At 34.7% G+C, this 25,031-nt stretch overlaps 1 protein-coding gene across 6 annotated transcripts in view; it reads left to right on the forward strand.

Moving 5' to 3' along the window:
* Positions 1 to 25,031, forward strand: part of Akap6 (A-kinase anchoring protein 6) — a 469,667-nt gene that overhangs the window by 245,698 nt on the left and 198,938 nt on the right. For 5 of the 6 annotated variants that reach the window (XM_070026462.1, XM_070026459.1, XM_070026467.1 and 2 more), the window contains 2 exons: positions 4,960 to 5,056; positions 6,124 to 6,290. In XM_070026462.1, the coding sequence (XP_069882563.1) occupies positions 4,960 to 5,056; positions 6,124 to 6,290 (264 nt within the window). The remainder of the gene's footprint in view (positions 1 to 4,959; positions 5,057 to 6,123; positions 6,291 to 25,031) is intronic. The other variant, XM_070026473.1, reaches the window with a different exon arrangement.

Below are 25,031 nucleotides of genomic sequence, written 5' to 3' on the forward strand. Positions count from 1 at the left end.
TGTTACTGGGTACCTAGGTTAATTTTGTCACTTGAATATTGTGAATAGTGCTACAATAAATGGGTTTACAAGTCTTTCCATTTCCTAACAAATGGGAGTAAGCCAGGCCCAAAGAAACATAAGTCCCATGGTTTCCCTTATTTGCAAGAACTAGTATATAGCTGAGTCAAGCAGAAAAGGTCAGATAAGTTGATGTTAGGTGAAATGAACTCCAAGATAAGTATTCAAATGTTTTTTTTTCTTTCATGCAATTGTTTCTAACATATTTGTAAGATGATTTCTTTGTTGCTTTGTATGTCCCTCCCCCACGGTATAACTCCTGTTTTCACTGTATTTGATGTTGGTATAATTTGTGGAGGGGAAGGGCAAAAACAAATCGTCTAAATAGGGATATGGGTGGACCCATTGCAACAATGAGATGTACAAGTCGTTATGTCGAAAAACACTTTACAACTTTAGGCGGGGGTGGAAAGGGGGAGGGTGGGTGGGAGATGGGGAGGGATGGGAAGGGAAGGGGAAACAAAGGAGGAGGCAACAATGCTTGATAAGAAATGTACTCATTATTTTGCCCATGTAATTGTAACCTTCTGTACAGTATTTTCACAATAAAAAATAATAAATGGGTTTATGGGTATCTCTATTGTATGCTGACTTATTCTGTTAAGTATATACTCAAGAGTGATATAGCTGGGTCACCTGGCAGTTCTAGTGATTTCCATTGTGGTTGGGCTAATTTACATGGCCATCAACAGTGTATGAAGATTCTTTTTCCCACGTCTTTGCCAGTATTTCTTGTTTGTTTTCTCAATGATAGCCATTCTGATGGGGGTGAGATGGAATCTTACTGTTGTTTCAATTGGCATTTCCCTGTTGGCTGAAGATATTGAACATTTTTTTCATTTCATTTATTGGCCATCTGTACTTCTTCATTGGAAAATGATTGTTCAATTTATTTTCACACTTATTGAATGAATTACTTGTTCTTTAGCGTTTAATTTGTTGAGCTCTTTATTCTAGATATTAATCCCATATCAGCTGAATAGCTTGCATGGCTTTCTTCATTCTGTAGACTGACTTTTTACTTTGGTAATTATTTGTCGTATAAACCCTTTTTAATTTGATGCAATTCCATTTTTCAATTCTTGTTATTATTTCCGAGCTATTAAAAGTCCTAGTTGAAAAGCCTTGCAAATTACTAAGTCTTGAAGTTCTCCCTCAGTGTTTTCCTCTACTAGCTTCAAAATTTCAGGCTTACACTTTGGAAGGCAGTATGGAGGTTCCTCAAAAGACTAAACATAGATCTCCCCAGCAATCACACTCCTGGGCATTTATCCAAATTATCTTAAGATAGGCCACACTAAAGCTACCAGCACAATTATGTTCATTGCAGCATTATTTACCATAGTTAAGATATGGAACCAACCCAGATAGATGAATGGATCAAGAAAATGTGATATATATATATATATATATATAAATATATATTATTATATATATAAATATATATATATATAATGAATTTTTATGCTTCTATCAGAAAGAATGACATCACCCCTTTTGTAAGTAAATGGAATGATATGGAAAAAATCATATTAAGTGAAGTAAGCCAGACCCAAAGAAACATAGGCTCTGTAGTTTCCTCATTTGTAATAATTAGTATATGTGTAGGATAGTCCTAGCAGAGAATCATAATATCTCAAGAGCTATGTACATATGACCATACAAAATGATGCTAACTGAAATGAACTCCAAGACATGGAAACAACAGGACTTTTTTTCAGATGTCAGCCTTGATGTTACCAATATACTGTATCTAGTTCTTTCTTTTTATTGTATTTCATTTTTCTTTTTCCATTGGTTTATCCCTGGCAATCTCTGTTTTTTTTTTTTTTTTTTTTTTTGTCGGTCGTGGGGCTTGAACTCTGGGCCTGAGCGCTGTCCCTCAGCTCTTCAGCTCAAGGCGAGCGCTCTACCACTTGAGCTACAGCGCCACTTCCGGTTTTCTGGTGGTTTATTGGAGATAGGAGTCTCACGGTCTCTCCTGCCCGGGCTGGCTTTGAACCGCGATCCTCAGATCTCAGCCTCCTGAGTAGCTAGGATTACAGGCGTGAGCCACCAGCGCCCGGCGCAATCTCTGTTTTGATCCTGGTACCCTCCATCTGATTTGGGGAAGGAAGGGAAATAACAAAATGATGAAAGAAGTACAAAGGATGAACCATTGCAACAATGGTACTCACACGACACTGTCAGAAATGAACTTTATAACTTGCAGGGGGTGGGGCGGGGAGGTGTGGAGGAAGGAAGGGATAGTGGGAGAACAACAATTGAGTGGGTAACAATGCTCAGCAAGAAATGTACCTTACTCATGTAACTAAGACCTCTGTCTAGCACTTTACAATAAAATAAAAGTTAAAAAAATTCAGGTTTACATTAAGGTTTTGATCCATTTTAACTTGAGTTTTGTACAGGATGAGAAATTGCAGTCTAGTTTTGGACTTTTGCATGTGGATATCCATTTTTCCCAGTATCATTTGTTGGTACCTTTTTGGTACCTTTGATAAGAATCAGATGACTGGCTGTGTGAATTTATTTCTAGGTTTTCTGTTTTATTCTGTTAGTTTACATGTCTGTTATTGTTTGGGTACCATGATGATTTTGTTACTGTAACTCTCGTATAGTATGAAATCAAATATTAGCTACCTTTTTTGCTTAGGGTTGTTTGTGGGTTTTTGTATGTTTGTGTTTCCTTATGAACTTAAGGTTTTTTTTCTCAGAAATGTTACTTGTCTTATGAAAGAAAGTTAGGTGAACATTCACCATTTTAATCTTTTTTCTTTTTGTTAAAATTTTTATCTTTATACTGCCTGTTATTCTTCCTTAATTTTCAGATCTTTAAAAAAATTCTGTTTCTGACAGGTGGACCCGTTGCAACAATGAGAAGTACAAGTTGACATGTCAAAAACAAACTTTACAACTTTGGTGTGAGGGGGGAGGATTGGGTGGGGGGGTAGGAGAAAACTGGGAAGGGATGGGAAGGGGTAACAAAGGAGGAGGCTACAATGCTTGATAAGAAATGTACTCATTATCTTGCTCATGTAATTGTAACCCCTCTGTACAGTATTTTCACAATAAAAAATAAATAAAAAATAAAAGACTTTAATCCATGAAGAAATGAAGAGTCCAGATTCACCATTAATCATCCAATAAGACTCAGAATGCACCTCTTTCTCCTAATAAGATATGCAGTTGTCCTCTGTTATCAGAAATCATCTTTATACCCTCCAAATCTCTATTGCCTCGCACAGAACAGAACCATAATACTTTCTGGATGAATGAATGAATATCTGATTTTATAAGTCATGATTATTTAATCCAAATTGTATTCTAACTTGGATTATATCATTTTAAATTTCTGTCAAATATTCTCAATACAAGCATGGTACAGTATGCCTCTATTTGTAAATAAATATTTAATGAGAGCAAGACATATAGTATATGTGTGTGTGTGTGTGTGTGTGTGTGTGTGTGTGTGTGCATATCTGTCCTAGGCACTATTCCTCAGCTGTTTTGCTCATGGCTATCACTCTATCACATGAGCCACAGCTCCATTTCCAGCTTCTTCTTCTTCTTTTTTTTTGTGTAGTTAATTGGAGATAAAAGTCTCATGAACTTTGCTGCCTGGGCTGGCTTTGGACTACAATCCTCAGATCTCAGCCTCTTGAGCAACTAGGATTATCGTCATGAGCCACTGGTGCCTGCAGGCCAACATGTTTATTTTTTCTATCATAGAAAGCCAAAATTTGGCATAGAATATTTCAAAAACCACCTTGTTCTAATTAGTTGAGTCAAGGAGTGAATTTTCAGTCTGAAAACTAACCAGTGAGTCATCTGATTGGTATGATTACTCTTTAGGGACTGGCTGTGGTTGTAATGCCTTATAGCATACTATAAATGGATTTTTTTGAAAACCGTCTGTGCTTTTTAAAATACTTAGGCAAATATTTCTCTTTAGCGAATGTTATTGATCAAGTTCAACAGATATCCACTGTTCGCAACACTTTATTGAACACTTTGTATGTGACATGAATTGGAGATATATGTGATATTGACAACTATTCAAATTACTTACAATTTGGTAGACAAAAGTAGAAATAAAGAAAGAGATAGAGTGATGAATTCTACAATAGAAACAAGTCTGAGTAGCAGAAAGAAAGGAATGATTGATACCACAGAAGACATTAGGGATGAAAGGCTTTCTGATATAAATTGTTATGAGTTAGATTTAAATTGTGATAGCAGTTTTTTTGTCTTTTGGTTGATGATAATGATAGAAAATGCTCCTGGTTTATTTATAAGGCATGACATCTTAAGGAATAAAGTTTTAAAAAGTAAAGACTTGAAAAGATAGCACCTAAGTTCACATGTATGTTCCATGGTTTATGTAGTATCTGAGAAACTGCTGAATCAAGCCCTATTATATTAATTGATTTTATGTATGTATGCATGTATGTATGTATGTATGAATGAATGAATGAATGAATGAATGAATGCATAAGGCCAGTATATTTTCTGCTGCCACATTTTTTATGGTTTCATAAATAGTTCCATCATAACATTCTTAAAACCCAAAAAAAAGAACTCATATGTGCTGGTAGAAATTCAGTGTGTTTTTAGGACACTGCTATTGTTGATATAGCCTACAGGATGTGACTTTTCATAAAAACATAATGAGTTTCTAGATATGTCAGCTGTTTCCAAACAGATGCACTCTGTAATCTAATAGAAATATTTTGAGCCCAGACCCCAAATACCGATAGTTTTTAGTATTGAAAATTAGTATGTCTGTTAGGTAAATTGGGTTGTGTGGTTCTTGATAAAAAATAACAAGTAATTTTGTATGGGTGTTTTATTTGCAACTGACTTGTCAGAGTTTGATGCTTGTTTTTTTTTTCTATACAGAGTTTTAAGTTGAATGTAGACAGTCATTGTGCTCTCAAGGAAGCTGTGGAGGAGGAAGGACACCAACTTCTTGAGCTTATTGCATCCCACAAAGCAGGTAAATCCTCCTGAAATATTGCAAGTCTTTATGTCTCCAGACTATTAAGAATGAAGAAGCATTGCTGTAAATTACTGCATATATTCACTTCCTTATGTATTATTAATATTTACATTATCAGATTGACCTTCAAGATTTATAAATGTTTCATATACTGCATACAATGCTGTGATACTTACAAGATGAAATACTGCCTCCAAATGGTCTGTTCATTTTATTTTAGGCTTGCTGTTCACCTGAGTTTCAATTGAAATCATATTCCTGAAAATTTCATATTGACATGATTTTTGATGTGAGTGCTCTAGAAAGAACATTAAGATAATGAATGAGAATTTTGCTTATAGTTATAATGCATATGCATTAGGATACTTATAGATACCACTACAGATATAAAGCTAGCAGTCTAGGGGTATCTGATTATTTCCCTGTGAATCCAAATGCAGAGCTTTGGCCTTCAACTAGTTTGTAGTCTAGTATTAACATATTTATCAGATACAGATTATAAATATAGAATAGTTTTGTTCTTTGGTTATAGTCATGCTGACCATAAAAAAACCTGTTAGATGAATCACAGGATAGCCCATTGAATTTACTACAGATAAATAAAAAAACAGCATTAATTGGATATATTGATGGTAAAGAATGCTGTGTCAATTCTGATCTACCTACCATATTTCTCTTAGAAATATCTTTTCCTATTTCTATGCACTTTTTATCATAAAATCTCTATAAGAAACACACAGAACCATTTATTTAGAATGTGAAGCTATACTGTTAATTCTTTTTATACATCATTATTTGTCCACCTGTGCTTTTTCAATTACCAACACTGAGTCTAAGTCAATGTTCAAACTAGGCATCGACATATATCTGTTTTATGTCCTTATGTCTTATGTCAAGAATTGTCAGTCTATTCAGAGTGACAAATGCTAATATGACAGTCAATGGTAAGGTCCTTTAAAAACATGGATCTTATTTGAAATAAACACCTAATTTGTAAAATAAACAATGATAATGGCTAAAGATGCAGTCAGGTCCACAACGTGTACTTTTCCTTCCTTTTGGAGAAGGACTGAAGGACATGCTGAAGATGATTGCAAGTCAATGGAAAGAGCTGCAGAGGCAAATCAAACGGCAACACAGCTGGATTCTCAGAGCCTTGGATACCATCAAAGCCAAGATACTGGCTACTGATGTGTCTGTGGAGGATGAGGAAGGGACTGGAAGCCCCAAGGTAAGTAGCTTGAAGTTTGCCTTATTTCCTCTTATTTCTGTCTTCTTTTGAACTAGGCACCACTGAAGTTTTCTTTCCACCCCTAAGGCTTTTCGTTTCTAGTGGGTAAACTTTATACATCCATCTATCTAGCTATCTATCTCGACATAAACAAAACGAACTGGCTTTAAAAAAAAACCACAAAACTTTCAAGTTTTCCAGGATGAGGTTTGTTTTTGTGCAAAGTGGCAGGATAGAAGGGTGACTGTACTTTAGGGGTGGGGAGAAAGAGGGGGGTATAAAACATTTAGTAAACAAAACATAAAGCATCTTTAACATGAATAATCAGAATGGTTTTAAATTGTTTTGTTGCAACTATAAATCACTATAATCAGTGCAATCACTCAGCTCTGACATCCATTAGCCGCTTGGTTACAGCAAATTAACAAAGAAGAGAGAAAGTGATTCATTATCTCATTCCTGTTAATGACTATCAGATGCATTGCCTAATTAGGGGATGGTCATTGTAGTGGGAAGAAGGTCATATGCTTAGCTACAAATCTTTTTGCTCTGAATGTAAGTCCTCCATAATGGTGCATGCACCGAATACAACAAGTATTTTAAAAATGAGTATTGACATGTTTTGGGTATCCATTTTAGATTTACAAAATAACTTGTTAAGCATATGCACCTAAACTTTACATGAGGCCCCTTTTAATATAAAATGTTACTCTTAAGATATATTTGGATTCACAATGTAGAAATTTTATTCATTTCCTATTTTTCTCTACTTTTTGTTAATTTCTCTCTATTCCTTTGTGAAACAAAACATGGAAAACCAGTTACATAATAGACTTAGCACTGAAACCAATTTTGACATAGGGGAAAAAGATTTAAGACTGCATAGTCTCTGTACTTGACATGGACAAAGTAAGTAAATCATCATTAAATCAGTTAAATCACATCCGTGTGAACTGGCACTGTGCTAAATGTACATAGAGCAAGATAAACAAACATATTACCTCTGAAACTCTTAATTCTTCAATGCAGACAGAGGAGAGCCCCAAACTAGCCCTGGAATTCTGAGTCCCACACAACCAGTGAAAAACTCGGGTTTCAAAACCTCAAACAACGAAAACCTTTAGTTTATTTGTTGGAAACAAGGATGGAATGATGATGAGCTCAGTTCCACTTAAAGAGGGCTCCATGGAGGAGGTCACATTTCAGGACATACTTGAAGGAGGAGAGGTGGCTTGCCATATTAGTACATACTTTGGGAAATGATGTGTTGAAAGGATCAAAGGTGCAAGTAAATATAACTTAGTGTGGAGAGTGTGTTCATCTGACCACTCCGGGCAGATGAGTTATTTTAAGGAGCCTGATACAGGCAGAAGTTTACTGAACTGAAGCTTTCACTTAGAAGGGGACTGAGGGAAGAATGATGGGAAAAGACACAACTACGTTCTCTCTTGTGTTTTATTTATTTGATTGAAAAGATATTGAGTACCTTTAAGGGTTATATTAGATACATTCTACTTGGCAGATGGTATTCTACAGTACTTCTGTACTGCATCTTCTCCATTTGTTCATTTACCTACAACAAACATAAAATAGTTCTATTATAATCTTAATGAAGTGAATGGTGTCACGGAAAGGTTAAACAGCTGGCCTAAGGGCACACAGCTCAGAACTGCCTTTGTATCCCTCCGTTCCAGAGCCCATATTTGTTAACCACTGCTCCCTCACTGGTCGTTGCTATGGGCTAAGTATTGTGCCAAACATTTAGAGGTAAACAGTTAGATTGGAGGTCTGTTTCCATGGAGTTTGTGGTAAAATAAAGGAGACAGATTTTAATAATCCATGCCTCTCCAGACTATGTTATGCTATGAAAAATAAAGAGGGGGTTGTTAGGAGACTGGGCTGGCAGAGATGATTTCAATAAGGGCATCTTGGAGGGCTTCTTTGAGGCTAGGAGGGACAAGTACGCATGGGAAGCTGGGTGGGTGTTGTCTTGGAGTAGGTAGTTAGTGATACTGATATGTATGTAGGATGGAAACCTTTCCCTGGGATGTAGTGTTAGCCATATGTGGGTGGAGTGAGGTAGGTGAAGGATATACCCAAAGTGCAATTCCAGAGATGGTCCAATCACTATGCTGAAAATAAACAATTTCATCAATAGGGACAGTGTAAAATAGATACTTTAAAGTATTTTTTGGTAGGGGGGTATTGGGATAGAATGAAGCAAATTGCTTAAGCCAGGGGTGAGGAGACAAGTCAATTCTTCAGATCATATCAGAACCTTCTGGGAGGGATTTCAGAACCTGTATCCCTATATGCTTCCCACAACCACTAAAATAGGTTCTAAGAAGCTTCTTTTTTCTGCACAATTACAGACACCACATGAATGAATGTCTTTAGAATGTTATTTAAAGTAGTAAATAGTTGGTATCAACTGGAATGGTTAAAACTAGGACCGTGTAGTTAAATTATGCTGCATCTTATTGTAATAAAATATTATATAGCCATTAAAAATAATGTTTTGAAAGAGATTTTTAAGGTAGAAGAGATCTATAATATATGGTTAAGTAAAATGGCTTTAAAATTTTCAACTCTATAATGAGCAAGAATTACTATAAAGAGAAAAACTAAGAATATACATAAATGAAATAATTAATCAGTTATTTGAAAGATAAAATAAGTGACATTGATCCTAAAGGAACTTGGGATGTAAAGTTAAATACAAGGAGGGAAAATAAATATATCTCATTTCTTAAAAAAAAAACCCTCTTTTTAAATAATTGCAAAAGTAAAATTGCCTAGTGTCATCAGTTTACCAAGAATAACCTACATATTGTTCCTACTAATAACAATTTATATTCCAAAGTATTTTCATGTCACTCTATATGCAGAGGAGTATCTCTAAGAACAATTACAATGTGAAATTTTGTAGCTATCTAAAGATGTGGAACCTGGGGGAAGTTTAAGGTGTTGACCTGGCAGCGTTAGCAAAGTGCTTTTCCTAGACTGAATTTTTTTCTGTACAAATAAACACATCTTTACAAAGGTATATGTAAAATCAATTTAAGACAAAATATATATACTTCTCAATTTAAGCATCAGAAAAAATGGACAAATTAGATTGGACAAATTAGAGAAGCCTAAACCTCTCTTTTTAACATCTGAACTCTGAGATCACTCTGTGTGAATTCAATGACTGGCACTTATTAGCTAGGTGTCTTTGAGAAAATAACTTCTCTGTGTCTTAGGTTTCTCATTTGTAAAATAGAGGTTAAAAAAATAGAGGGAACAATAATATCTACCGTGAAAAGTTGTGATGCAGATTTTAAGTGCTTGGAACAATTCCTGGCTCAGAGAAGGTCCTAAATCCAGGAAAACATAATGGACAAGCCTTCATATTCTAATGATAGAGGCAATAAACAATTATATAATAGATCTTATCAAACTAATAGGAACTGGTACAAAGTGCTATAAGTGCACATAGAAGGGTATTGAGGAAGTAATTCAGGGGTGTTAATGTTTTTAAGTGAAGGGCAAATGTATTTTTGCCAACATGTAGTCAATTGACAGCAAAAATAGCATGAGCAAAGCCTAGAGGTATTTATTATAAGGTATGGCACCCCTGAACCCAGAGCCTGCTGGCATAGATGATGATTAGTGTGGCTTGCTGTCATCTGCCCTGAGGCTCATGACATGACAAAATATTATCCTTAATGAATGGTTGAACAGCAACTGATATATCAAAGCCATAATGAAATAAAGAAAGATAGCCAGGTGCCAGAGGCTCTCACCTGTAATCCTAGCTAATCAGGAGGCTGAGATCTTAGTATCACAGTTCAAAGCCAACCCCGGGCAGGAAAGTCTGTGAGACTCTTATCTCCAATAAACCACCAAAAAACCGGAAGTGGTGCTGTGGCTCAAGTGATAGAGTGCTCACCCTGAGCTGAGGAGCTGAGGGACAGCGCCCAGACCCAGAGTTCAAGCCCCACGACCGACAAAAAAAAAAAAAAAGTAAGAAAGAAATTTATGGTATTAAATACATATATACTGTTTAAAAAGAAATTTGTCTTGCTGTATTTTGCTAAATATTGTAAGCTTAAATAAGTTACAGAAAAGTTCTTTGAGTTTAAAAAGCTGGATTCAGCCTTTTTCCATGTCAGTCTCCTTTCTGTGACGTGACCTTGCACAGGTCATGTACAAATTGTGCCACAAAATGGATCTCCAAGCACAGCAGTTATGATCATCTATTTCATCTTAGACCTAAAAAAGAACTAAAATTAAAACATAATAATAAAAAAAACCCTGCAGAATTCATCTTAGGTTTACTTCAGAAGCTACTGGGAGCTTGAGAAGCATAATAGAAAATCTAAGGAATATATCTAGGGGGTATTTTTCTTTTTTACCTTGTTTGAGAGACTGCAGAAAAGGACTTGGTCTTAGAAATCTTGTAAAGAAGGCGGATAGGAGGAAATTCAAAGACTCTGGGAAACTTCTCCCCCAGGACCCGGCAGCATACCTTATTTGTTGTATTTCATTTTTTAAAAAAGTGTTTTCCCAGGACTGTGAGATCTTTTATACATGGAAATATAGAACAGAATTCAGTAGTACTAGAAATACAGCTTTAGCACTCACATCTAAGAATTGAAAATATGCTTGTAATTATGTATTTTAAGATCAATTGATAAAAGTTTATCACCTTAAACTAGTCTTTCGGTATGTTAATTTTTTTAATGGTGTAGAGCTGGAGGAATTTCAAAACTTAGTGAATATTCAGTGCCTAACATAGGCTGCATTCTGCTTTTGATCTTTCAAGGCAAAACAAAAATAATTCTGAAAATAAGAAAGCATTTAAATTTTTTGTACATTGCCTCCTTTAAAATGTTCTTATCCTCCAATTCTTTACTTTTCTCTCTTAAAGCATGTATTGTTACAGATGTCTTAAAATCAAGGCTAAGATTTCTCTACATAACTTACCAAACTTTATATCACAGAATGTATGCAACAATACTACCTTTGTCCTTTTTAAGGAAACAGATACTTTTCTAGAACAAAGAATGTTTGAGGGGTTTATTGTAAATTCAGAAAACTTTACAGCCACTGGAAGGGTTAGCTAGCCTGGATCCTAACCATCACCTTCATTTTCGTAGTAAAAGGAGACAAAAGGTTAGCTACTTTGAACTCTAGGATTGTGCTTATTTTATCTGTTGTCTTTGAGGCTTTTAGATTGAAGTCATCATCCTTTGGAAATGGATATCAGAAGCTGAAGGTCATCAATGATATCTGTTCAACAATAGCTGGAAAGTAAGCTTACACACATTTAAAAAATATGTTTGCTCAGCCATACAAGTGACAGTTTTAGATACTGACTGAGAATGGGCATCTGTATTCTTTATATGGCAAGTGAGAGAAGGCCAATATTAACACACATTTCTGTGTGTCTGTTTACTTGATGCCTGAAGTCAGTCCTTCCTTCCTTCCTTCCTTCCTTCCTTCCTTCCTTCCTTCCTTCCTTCCTTCCTTCCTTCCTTCCTTCCTTCCTTCCTTTCCTTCCTTCCTTCTTTTTTCTTTCTTTTTTTTAAATTTAATTTTATTTTATTTGAGAACATACTGTACAGAGTGGTTACAATTACATGGGCAGGATAATGCATACATTTCTTACCAAGCATTGCAGCTTCCTCCTTTGTTTACCCTTCACCTCCCTTCCCAGCCTCCCCCCTCCCCCCCACCCAATCATACCCCCCTCCCCCCCCCCCCACCGACATTGTAAAGCTGGTTTTGACATGACATTTTGCACTTCTCATTGTTGCAACAGGTCCACCTGAATCCTTAAACGACTTGTTTGTCTCCATCTCCTCCACATGTTATACTGACATCAAATATAGTGAAAGCGGGGGTTACACTGTGGGGGAGGGACATACACTTCTTTTTTCTTTCTTTCTTCTTTCTCTTTCTTTCTTCCTTTCTTTCTTTCTTTCTTTCTTTCTTTCTTTCTTTCTTTCTTTCTTTCTTTCTTTCTTTTCTTTCTTCCTTCCTTTCTTCCTTTCTTCCTTTCTCTTTTTGTAATGCAGATAGAACTCAGAGCTTGGAGCCTGCTAGGAAGACTTCTTTAGCTACCCTTAATATCTCAGATGCCTCAAACTTAACCTAGTAGTTATACAAATGAATTATGGGTAATTTTCTTGAGCTGAAGAAATATAAATGAGTTGATTTGAGGAACACATTCTCAAGATGTTTTCTCTGTATGTTCTAGTGCCTCTTGGCTTATAGTGCAACAACTGGATATTTATCATTCTGGAATAGAATTGATTCTGATTCTTTCAAAGTATTGATGTGACAAGGCATAGTCTCTTCCTACTATTCTTTCTGGCTCAGGAGCATAGGTAATAAGCATCTTTCAGAGAGAATTTTCAGAAACAGCATTAAGGTTATGAATAAAATTGTGTTTACATGTTATGTTAGTTCCATGTACACTAATACACACATATTCAACACTGCCCCAGATACTTTTCTCTCTTCTTCATGCCAAAAACAAAGCACAAGTAAGTATATATTATCAAAAGGAAGCCAAAATGGTAGAGTAAGATTAATTGTGCCTAATGTAGTTTTTTTTAAAGACACTAGGCCAATGCCTGGCTGTTATTTATTGAGTGCTCAAACAAACTGCCCAGTCCTGAGCCAGACACAAGAGAAGACATGCTTTTCTGCTCAGTAGTCTTATCATTTCAGTGTAAGCAAACAATGTAACATGTTGTCTAAGGTAATTTAGGCTATCTTAGATCTAGAATAATAGATCACCTGAGATTCAGATCATCTTAATTAGGATGTTGGCAGATAGAAATGGAATGGAGTTCTTGATGCAAGCAAATGAGTAGTGAATGCATTACCAATTCTAGGTCTTCCATGCTGAATATACCTAAGAGTCAGGATCTAATCCAGTTTCTTTCTTTCTGAAATAGTCTTGACTTGCAGTATCTAGAGAGATACTTCTACTATGGATTTTTCAATAGTCCTTTAGGGATTTTGTTATCAAAAAAGCAATTTTTTCCAAAGCATGTTTTTTTTTGAAAGAAGTAGAAATTAATATATTTGAATTGAATAAAAGTTTTTCTACTCTCCTTGAAGCTCTTAAATTTGCATACTATCAGAGGTAAGGGTGGATCTATGATGAGGGATTGTTTTAGTCTGTCACTCTAATGAAGTTGATGGATAAAAGGTAAGAAAATAAATATAGATAGTAGATCAAAGGACGTCGAGTGGTTTTATCATGATCTGTATAAGACCATAGCTTATCTTGTTCTTCTTATACTATGCTTGCATTGTTAGTAGCCTTGATAATAAAGGAGTGAATCTTGTAATGTCAGAACTGAGGAAGAGGCTACATCAGAAAGAGTATGAGTTCAAGGCCCAGCCTGTGCTATATAATAGAACAAGAAACAGCAGTAAATTAACAGAAAAAGTAATATCAATGAATTAATAAATTAGTATGCAACTAAAGGCAGTTTATTTTAAAAGAAGGGCTATGTACTATTGAGAAAGAAAAGTGACATTATGGAATTAGAAATAATAGGATTTGGTATTTAGAGAATGGAGGATTAGGGAAGAGTTAAGAGTGACTGAAAGGAAATGAACATGACAAGTCGGGAGGAAGGGATGACTTTGATCAAGAATCACTGGACACATTAAATTGTAACCCCCTTGTAACAACCTTTTGAAGTTCAGAAGAAAAATAAATAAAAATAGAATAGTGTTAGCATTAATTGAGGCTGAACACATTTTGACAAGCAATAGTTTTTAAGGGGATGATAACTAGCTATTTAGGACAAAGAAACCTTTATGCCCAGTTAGTAGGAATATATGGACATGTAACCTGGGTATAAGTATTTTTGTTACATTTCAGATGATTTCAAAGTATAAGCAGGTTGAGAACCATAATTTAGGAATAGAATAAGTTTAAAATTTATCTCTGTGGTTATGCACAAACAAGAGCTTGGAGGTAGAGATCAATGATAAGTAAGTAGGTTTGGCATCCAAATAGAAATCTCATCTGTAGCCTTGAAAGTTGGTATGACAAAGTAAGACACTGTGTGTGAGAATAAAGTGGAGGTCTGATGAATGTTGAGGATGCCCAGAGTAATTGGGAGTAGGATACCTTGCTAAAATTAGGGATTAAGCGAGATTCTGCATGTTCAGCAGTAAAATCCCCAGCCTCTGCTGACAAAAATAATGACAGGAGGATAGCAGTAACATAGATCCAAAGAACTTTGCATAGGATAAGTAGTGAATTTAGCATGCTTATAGCATGAATAGATGAACACTAGTAAAACAACGACAGTTGAAAAAATTTCAAGGAAGATAAAAAGGAGGATGTTAACTGGAGTTAACAGTGGTAAAAAAAAAAAATGGAAAAAATTCAAAATCTACTTACAAGTTCTTAATTGCGCTCTGTTCTGAGTCACATGATAAAATCTCCAGCCATCTTGCTTTGTCCTTCCTGGACATGAGTCATCCCTTTGTCTGGATTGTATGCTGTATACCCTATTGGTCCTTAAGTCACTCAGTAGCCATCATGGTTACTACATTGACTGTTCTGATACCAAAGTTCTTGTATTCATGTAAGCCTTATTTTACTTAATAATGATTCTAAAAGTCAAGAATAGAGATGGTGGCATTTCAGATATTCCAGAGAAGCCTTAAAGTGTTTGTCATCACAAGAAGAAAGATGTGTACCATACAATAAGATCTTTTGAGAGACCACATATATGCAATTTTTATCATGACATATCGTTATACACTATTCTATTATAATGTATTGTTAGTCTCTTTTTTTATTAACTTACATTCATTATACAGTGAGGTATTTTATTGTTACATTTTCACACATTTGTGATTTATTTCAATCAATATCACCCCATTATTAGTAACCTCTAATTATGCTTAATTTATAAAATAAACATCATCCTAAGTACATATGTAGGAAAAAAATATGGAATATTTAGGATTTGGCACTGTCTTTGGTTTCAGATATCATTTGGAGATCCATATAGGATAAGGGAGACCTTTGTACAATGATTCTGATGAAAGAGAGGAAGTGAATTGGGTGGAACTGTGAGTTTTAAGAGAAGAAAATAAATCTTCTGAGATAGGTGTAAGGGAAAGAATGTTGGCGCTAGGTGATAGTAAATATAGCAGAAAGCCAAAGGATTTAGAATGAAATCAAATTCAATGTGATTAGTCAGTCAAGAAATTATTTGATTAGAAGAAGGATTGAAGGTAAGGAGAGCCTAGAAAGTAAAGTAGAATTAAATCCCACCTTCTCAAAAGAGATTTTCTATAATATCTATCCATTCTAAGCTGCATTGTACTTACTGTTTGTACCATGAATTGGTGATTAATCACATATAGCCTCATGACACTATTCCCATTGTTGTCTTGAAATTCCATTTGTATCTTTTTGTAGTTAACTTTTAAGGTGAATTTACCATAACTTTAAACTCCTTAAGGTGGCAACTGCATTCTAATTTTTCTTGTTTAAGCTCACTTTACATACTATTTTATCTTAAAATACCTTATCCAATTTTATTTGGTTAAAAAACTGATGACAAACCACTCATCCTTTATGGTACAATCTTTATCTGAGCTGTATAAATAATGGCACAATCCCATTTTACTATCTGCTCTTTTTTATACCGTTATCCTTTTTCTTTTGCCTCTTTTTATTGTAAATAAGACAATCTTTAAACAATTAAAATAGTCACTTTACCTATTTTTCTAAAACAATTCATAATCAAACTACAAAAATGTGATTTTATTACTATTAAACTTACTTGGAGCAAGTCTATTTGGTTGTTTTCATAGATATTAAGCCTTCTTGTTTGTTTGAACAGTCTTACTGAAAAGATATACTCTGAGTAACTTACTTTGAAAAAATCTAGAAAAACATCTAATATGACTTAGTAGCTGACCAGCACACAGACTGATGAAATTGTAGTCTATACTTTAATGCTCTCTAACAGGGTTAGCTGAGATTGAACCTGAAATGGTAAAGGTCTCTAAATTGACATAAATTCAAAGGGCAGAAGTAGATCACACCAGTATCTGAATATCTAACAAAGTCTAATCTCTGATATATTATATTTGTTTCATTGTTATCTGTGTTCATACACATTCTTCTAGTAAATGGTAGATGAGGTTAGCTAACATAATAAAGTTTCTACTGTTAAAAATATATAAGGAATTCTGCTCTGCAAAATGTCCCAGATCACTTCTCTGGAACATAGCCTCTCTAAAGCATACAGAAACATAAATGTTCATGCATATTTCAAAACAGCTCAGCTGAATTTATTTATATGGTTTTTACTTGATATTCCATAGATAAATAGATAGATAGATAGATGGATGGATATATGTGTACAGATAGATTTCATATATATATAGATACATTTATTTATCTGTCTATAGACACATACACATACATACTCAGATTATCATTATATAGAGGGGATGGGATGAGGAATACTGAATTTTACTAGATCCAGCTAAAATCAAGTTCATTTCTAGTAGGAATTTTTGGTCCAGTTGTGAGAATAGAAAGGGGTTAAATTTTATCAATGTATTTGAACTTACTGCATTTATCAAAACCTTCTGAAATAGCTTGAGGCCTATAAATTTTGAATTATGACGAATTTTGAAAAAGCTTTTTTTTGTCTCAGTTCTTGTCTTTCTTTTAGCTCCCCATCCCTCCCCCCAGAAAAACATTACATTTTTACCTGAAAGTAAACTAACCACAGCAAGATGCAAATTCATAATTCTGATGCTAAGCAGACTTAATAGAATCATTGGTAATGACTGTTTTAGGGCACTGCCAGCCAACTTAGTCTGTTGGAATTTTCCTCATTACTCAACACTTTCTTCTTTAGATCATAACTTCTTTCTCTGAATAAACTATGCATTTTTAAAAATTGGCTTTCTGGATCCTAGTGCTTGTTCTCATTGATGACATTATATCACAGTGCTTTTACTCTCAAACTAATTAGGCTATAACTGAAAAAACAAAATGTATTTTCCAAAATGCCTTTGAACAGTGCTGCTATTAATTTTTTGTTGAATTTTACAATGACATGAAATCATAATAAATGAGTACTTTCTAACTATTACTGTTAATCAGTAATTGGAAATTGCCCTTTTTTGTTTGATGGCTAAGAATGATTAACTGTACAATATAGGACAAAGAGAATAATGATATGGACAAAGATATCACTGAATGAAGGTAAATTTGATATTATGAGTATTTCTCTCCCTTTGTAATTATTTTTTAATTTTATACAATTGTATAGTCATTTTCAGTTACATTTTTGCTTCAGACCTTTAACAAATAATATCTTCTCTCATTATCTGAAGATTCTTTTAGTCTCAGTTGTGCACAAAAAGCTTAACAAATGTTCTCCATTGGCTAATACACAAAAGAAAATCAGGTAGAAGAGTTTAAAGATAGAATCTCTTTGGAAATTCTGCATTTTAAGCAGACATTCTTTCACAACAGCAGTATGTTAGTTAATGGTTGGAAATAGAAGCTCTTGTTTTGTGTATTTTTCCAATTCAATCAATAACTCTTTCTTCCCATAAATGGTAAAATTAGCTATCAGGCGGTGAAAGCACACTTCTAATAAAAAAGAAATGGGTTAGGGATGTTGCAGTGATGATTTACTCATGAACAGCAGCCTCAAACAATGTTTATTAAGCTTCATATATAAGGCTTTGTAGATTGGCTACCCAATATCAGTTTCCTACTCCTTTTTCTTTAGTTAGCCTGCTTTCTTGTCTACATAGCCACTTTTTTTCTTATAGATTTGCTCAGGTGAGATAGTCCATATTTCTCAGGCAGTCAGTGGAATCAGTCTTATCAGGCAACCATATGAGTTCCTTACTAATAACTGGCTTAGGAAAAGTCAATTGATACAATTCTGGGCAGAGAAGTATGAAGAGAAGTCTCTATAGGATTTGGAAGTGAGATACTGATCGCTTCTTGGATGTTGAGATTGTTAGGATCACAGTTAAAGGCCAGCCCCTGTAGAAGAACTGCATAAGGTGGCATATGCTTGTTATCATAGCTACGGGGAAGTCTAATAGATGGATCACAGCCAAGTAAAACCTCAGGTAGAAAGTGAGACCCTAATCTCAAAAATAACAGTCCAAGAGCAAAAATTAGGATTGAAGGTAGGACTCAGTGGTAAGAGTGCTTGCCTAGCAAGTTTAAGAACATGAGTTCAAAGACCAAGTGTCACGGCTTGCCTCCATACCCTGCCCTACCAAATATTTTCTCCCTTTCAAACCCTGGATACTTTCACAAGGACAAGAAACTGAGCTCCTCTAACAAGTTTTTCCTTATGAATGAAGCTTGGTTGAGAATTCGCTTACATACCAAGGAGTACAGAGGGTGATAATAGGTTTTATATTATTGATCAGCCAAATTATCCAGCCCTGAAGGTGTTATAGCTTTAGCATTTTATTTTTATAACTTTCTTCTTTTTTAACCTTTTATCAGTTGGAATCGAAATTTTCTGTTATTGGGGATGCAATAACCTAAGGAACAAATTTACTGGTTTAATAAAATACGCTGTTGAGAATTACCTAATTTGAGTATTTGACAATCTGTTACATCCCCAAATACATTATTTTATTTTTTTCACTATTGCTAAATCCTAACTTAAAACAAACAAATACAAAACAATAACAACTAAAAAACCATTTTCAATTTACTGCTATATGTTTCCCTTGACTATAATTACTCCGTTGGAATTATTGTTATCAGAGTTCATTCATGAATTCTGGCTTACCAAATCAAATGAGCCTAAGCTTTCTAATCTCTAAATAAAACATTTTACTCTGATTAGTAATTTTCAAATATAAAATTATTAGACACATTTTTTTCAAACTAAATTTTACTTGTAGCTCCAATGCATAAAAGAAATCAAAGGAGAATTTCTCAGTTGATCTAGAATCTGCTTTGAGAAATGTGTCTTCTGTTCATTACCTCCTGGATCTTCTCTGACCTTCTTTTCTTTAATCTCTGTAAAGCTCACAGGTTCATAAAATATAGTTTTAAAACTGTCCTCTGAGTTTAACCTTCCTGCTGGACTTTTCTGCCTCTTTCCCATTTTCACTATAACTCTTTTACTCAAATTCCTTTGGTGGTGTTCCATTGTCTACTTATAATAAATTTCCTTTCTTTTTTTTCAGGTCTCTCTTGTGTTCTTTTGCTGTAGCCACCTAGTGTTACATCTAGTCTTTCGAATTACCCCATTTGTCCTTTCTTCTTTGCTCTTCTTATTCATCTCCCTATATTTTGTTCACCTACACCTGTTTGATCCCCACCATTACTAGAGTATATGCTAGTGCTTTATCTCTCACTCAGTGCCCATCTGTGTCAAAACAGTGCTCATTTTTAAATATTCCTATATGATTTATACTTCAACAATCACATTCTCTTTTTGAATTATGTATTAAATATAGTTCTCAAAGGACATGCTGTCCAAAGATGGGAGAACATTTCTTATTCCTTGTTCAGTAAACTGTAATGCCAAGTGTAATATATCCCACTGTTACTCTTCTCAAAAAATGTTTGTTGAAGCTGGGTGCTGGTGGCTCATGCCTGTAATCCTAGTTACTTAGGAGGCTGAGATCTGAGGATTGAGGTTTGAAGCCAACCCAGGCAGGAAAGTCTTATTTCCAATAAACTCCTCAGGAAAAGTGGGAAGTGGAGCTGTGGCTCAAGTGGTAGAGTGCTAGCCTTGAGCACAAAGATACTCTGGGACAGTATCTGGGCCCTCAGTTCAAGCCCCAGTTCAAGCAGTTGAGTAAACCAAAAATTTACAGTAGAAACCTGAATGCTTAAATTGTGTATGTGTACCCTCTGGGTTGTTTATTCCTTAGACCTTTATATATTTACATCAATTTTGTAAGCTTACTCATACTCTCTGAGGTTATGTAAAATTGATTTGATTAAATTTATCTTATGTGATGGAATGTAGTCCAGCTATATTTTAATGCTAAATATTCTATAGCTTTGAATTTTACAGTTAAAAAGGGAAAGGAAAGGAAAGCAGCCTACTATATCTCTATGGGGAACTCTGGCTTTTATAACATTTTAAATGGAGTTATTTATTTTATTCTTTAATAAGGTTTTTATTGTGAAAATACTGTACGGAGGGGTTACAGTTACATGAGAAAGGTAATGAGAACATTTCTTAGAGTTAGTTAGCTCACTAACATCCTGGGCCAACCAATTATGAATTAATAACTTTGGGCAATTGGACTAGTGCCATAATTTTTAACACATAATTTTCATTTAAATAATTGTTATTGAGTTCTTGGGGAGTATAATAAAATGTATAATTCTGATGAGGCACAACTCATTTTGTATTTTTTTGTTTCCTATAATCCTTATAAGAATATCATTTTTTGGGGGAGGGGGTCCGGTTGTGGGGCCTGAACTCTGGGCCTGCGCGCTGTCCCTCAGCTCTTCAGCTCAAGGCTAGTGCTCTACCACTTGAGCCACAGTGCCACTTCTGGCTTTTTTTTCTGCTTCTGTGGTGCTGAGGAATCGAACCCAGGGCCACAAGCATGCAAGGCAAGCGCTCTACCACTGAGCCACCTTCCCAGCCCAAGAATATCATTCTTTAATTGAATGTGTCTTAAAAGTTTCATTAAGTCTAACAAAAGTACCAAAAGCTGATGGAGGAAAGAATACGTTGTTGTACAACTATTTTATTTCTAATATTTCTAACTAAATGACCTTCCACCCTTCTTCCCCTCCCAGAATAATATATCATGAGGTTGGCAGCCAGCTGATGAGCCTTTGGGAAGTGACTGGATTCTAATTTTTCTAATCTATTTAATATACCAATCTCTTCAAAGATTCATAATATGGTATTGTTGAGAAGTGGTTAAAAGTAGGAGGCAAGGCATAGTTAGGAGGAGAAAAATCACTGGGGTCCTGTCCTAGAAAGGTATATCTTGTCCCTTGCCCCTTCTAGCTGTTATGAAGTGAATAGCTCCTCAGCTACAACCTCCTGCCTCCATAATGATCTGTCTTACCTTAACCCAAAGTGATGGAGCCCTCTGATTTGGGGCTGAGACCATGATCAAAAATAAATATTTTCTCCTTTAAGTTGTATTAGATATTTCGTTGCAAATACTAACAAATAATAACATAATGTTAGTCTCTTTAGATTAACTAGTTCTGATCAGGAAAAGTTATGCTGATTTGCTAAGCCAATATCTTACAAAACATAATAAAAATGTGTAACATTATAATTATGGAGTGCTCTGTCTATCAAAACAAATTTGACACCTTTTTCTTCAAAATTAATGTTATTTTTTATTTTTTGATTGGGGAAGAACTTTGAGACTAATAATAATAATAAAGACAAATATACAAAATTACAAAATTAGATAATTGAGAGCTCCAAATAAGGCCAAATGATCATAATCCATAAGGCAAAAGGAATGTGCTAATCCATGGGGTCAACAAGCCAGAGAATCTCTTCTCTTTTTTACATTATCTATAGGTGAGAAATGATAATGTTGTATCCCTACATCACAGGGTATTGAAGAGATTAGATGATATATATGAAAATAGCAGAATTGTTTGACTAATTCTGATAAGAACAGAGACATTTTATAAACTCCTATAGTTACCATCAGGGTAGGAGTTTGACTCCCTGTTCTCAGGTAGTGTAAAATTGGGAAACGAAACCATGGGTGAAGGGCTTTGAGTGAGTCAAGGAATGAGAAACAACTAACATGCGTGGAGAAGGTGGACTTGAGAACCAAAAGTAGAATCTGAAGCAGAAGAGTATGGAAAGGAAAACAAGAATTAGAACCTGGAGACAAACACTTTGAGGCACCAATATTCAGAGCCCAATAGCTCATGACAAGCTTGGATGATACCAGCGTTGGTAGTTGGTACTAGTAGTGAGTCTTGTTAAGGGACCAAAATCATCAGTTTCAGCACAGGCCATGCCTTTCATACATAATTCAATAATTCCTATGCTTCCCTCTTTAGTACAAAAATACTGATTCTGTAGATCTCAAGTTTCAGTATATGTATCTTCATATTCTAAGCTCTATCACTATACTCTTAAGTTTACTGGGCCTTGAGATTTAGGCCTACTAACCTCAGGTTACATAGGATCTGAGCTCTTGAAATAAGATTTGAATCTTTGTTATTATTAGGAATTAGTCTAATGTTACCTTGTCAAGGGTCTTTGATGTTCAGATTTATTAACATGAATTTAGAGTCCTACAGTAAACAGCTCTTGTGATTCTGAGTTTATTATTTACGCTCATTAGTATTAGGTTTAGTATTCATAGGGTAGCATCTTAAAAATGCCAATTTGCTAGATGACATAACATGAACTTAACCTTTTCCTCTTTCCATATGTCCCTATTAGTCATCATTAATTGCATAAGACTCAACTCCAATTGCAAAAGAAAAATGCCCCCCTAAAAGAAAAGTAGACTGGGAAATCCTCCTGTACTTACGGCCCTTATTCATAGATGCATTAGTAAATTCTTTCTGCAAAGTGACGCTTGCTGCTTAACAACCATTGATGACAAAGAAGACTCAAAAGAGAGTAAAAGGAGAAAATGTTTTCTAAATAGCTTTACCTATTACAGCATATATGGTTAGGCCTTAAAACTTTCAGCCTGCAATCCACTTTTTCCTGTCGTACTAGTTACCAAAGTTTTATCTTTTATGAAACCCTCAGGAATAAGCAGGCTCCACTATATGCATATTACTACTCTGATTGTATTTATTGTCATTTGCTCATAAAAACATGGAAACCCTGAGGGATTGGTGTTTGGCAGAGTCAGAAAATAGGTTATTTTGTGCAGAGTTTGGGGCAGGGCAAGTAGAAGGGAGCCGTGAGTTATCACCCACATGATAACAGCGATGCCAGAATTTAGAGGAATGACCTGTCCAACTGTATTGTTATTTTGAGTGAAAAGATCTTAGCGAACATAAACTTACTCTTGTTACTTTCATTGTTAGAGAAACCTATACATCTAGTTCAGCAAGAAAAGCAGTCTTTGTGTTTACAAGTCCAGAATTCTACAGAATTGCAGACAGCCTTGGAAAATACTTGTATTAGCTAGCCATAAATAATGGCAAAGCACAAGATAAATAGGACAGATAAAAACATGCTGTTCACTTTCATACAACATAGGACATTCCCGCATCCTGCATCTTCTATGAGATGTAATGATCATTATAAGAGAAAAGAAATGAAAAATAAGGAGTTATCCTGGGTGTTACCTAAACCTATCATGTCATTTTAAGGTGTTTAAAGTTGCAGTTTCCTAAAAAGAAATTAACTTGTTCAGTAGCCTGTCTGACTATTTGACAAGATCTGTAATTCAAAGAATTCAGGAGTCAATTCTCATGAAATTTATTCCTGATTTTTGTGTGTGTATGTAAAATAGGCATAGCATTCCATGTAAAATAGGAAATATGAGACAATTGAGGCTAGAAAGAAAAATCTCTTTCCTTGTTTCATAAAACTATGTAGAGTAGTAAGATGAACAACCCTATCAGTAGAAAAAAAATTATGAAAAGTTATTTTAATCTTTAAAAAAATCACATTAATGGCTTTTTCTACAGCACAGTCATTACCAATTGCTATTAACTAGCTGACACAAACAAGCTTAAAATTTATTTCTTATTTTGTATTTCTAATAATTTTTTGAAAAAGTAGGCATTAAAAAGGTGTAATTAAAACAAGTAGAGAAATAAACCTATATTTTTGAAGGATTGGTGTGTTTGTTTTAAGTTAAGCAGATAATTTCTAGTGATTTTGAGTCATAGGGTAAATAATTAAAATAAATTTAAATTCAGATATTAACATTTCAATTTCCAGTTTGCTGAACATAAGCAAATTATTGTAAGTTTGTTTTCAATTCCTGCAAAGCATATTAAAATTAACTTTTCTTCAATTTAAGTAATGTGTATAACTAAACTTCCTTCCTACTGTGAAACAGTTTCATTTATTGCTATTTGTAAACTGCCTAGGATAGATGCAGAGCGGATTGGGCTCGAAACTCCTTGAACAGTTTCTTTTGAAATAACACTACATACGTTAAGCTCAATTACACATCCAAACAGCCACAGCTCACTTTTGGTAATTTATTCATTGATTTAACATAGTACCCAGAAGAGCCATGCCTGCTGTCATTTTTGTAATATATTATGTTTTAAATATACTCATGCTCACCCATGCACACCATTAAGGTGTGCATAAACCTGTGTTTTTCTCTCTTGACAGCTATAAATGTTTGTTATTATTACACAAAACATATGTTCATGTTGTTTTTGTCTAAATTATTCTATCTGGGGCTATAAAGTTTTAATGTTATTAGTTGCCCTTAGAATTTTAATGTTTCACTGCTGTAACCTTCTTAGGATTTCTGTGCAATTAAATAGAAACTATTTCACTGCAGCCTGGAAGAAGAATATATTTTATACAAATAATAAAAAAAAACCCTTCTTGTTCCATTTTCTTTCAGTATGGTAAAAATGTTTGCTTGACAGTTTTTCTTTTTGGTCTATTGAAATCTCACCTGTGGTCATAACTGAGGTTGCATTTGAGCTGATGGATAGAGAAAATTACTCTATTTCTGGCATCTGCTGGAAAAACATGAATTAAGCATCATTTCGACCAAAGAGATAATATTTCAAACATCTGC

The sequence above is a fragment of the Dipodomys merriami genome, unplaced genomic scaffold (genome assembly GCF_024711535.1).
Source record: "Dipodomys merriami isolate MVZ:Mamm:240054 unplaced genomic scaffold, mDipMer1.0.p SCAF_1, whole genome shotgun sequence".
Lineage (NCBI taxonomy): Eukaryota > Metazoa > Chordata > Mammalia > Rodentia > Heteromyidae > Dipodomys > Dipodomys merriami.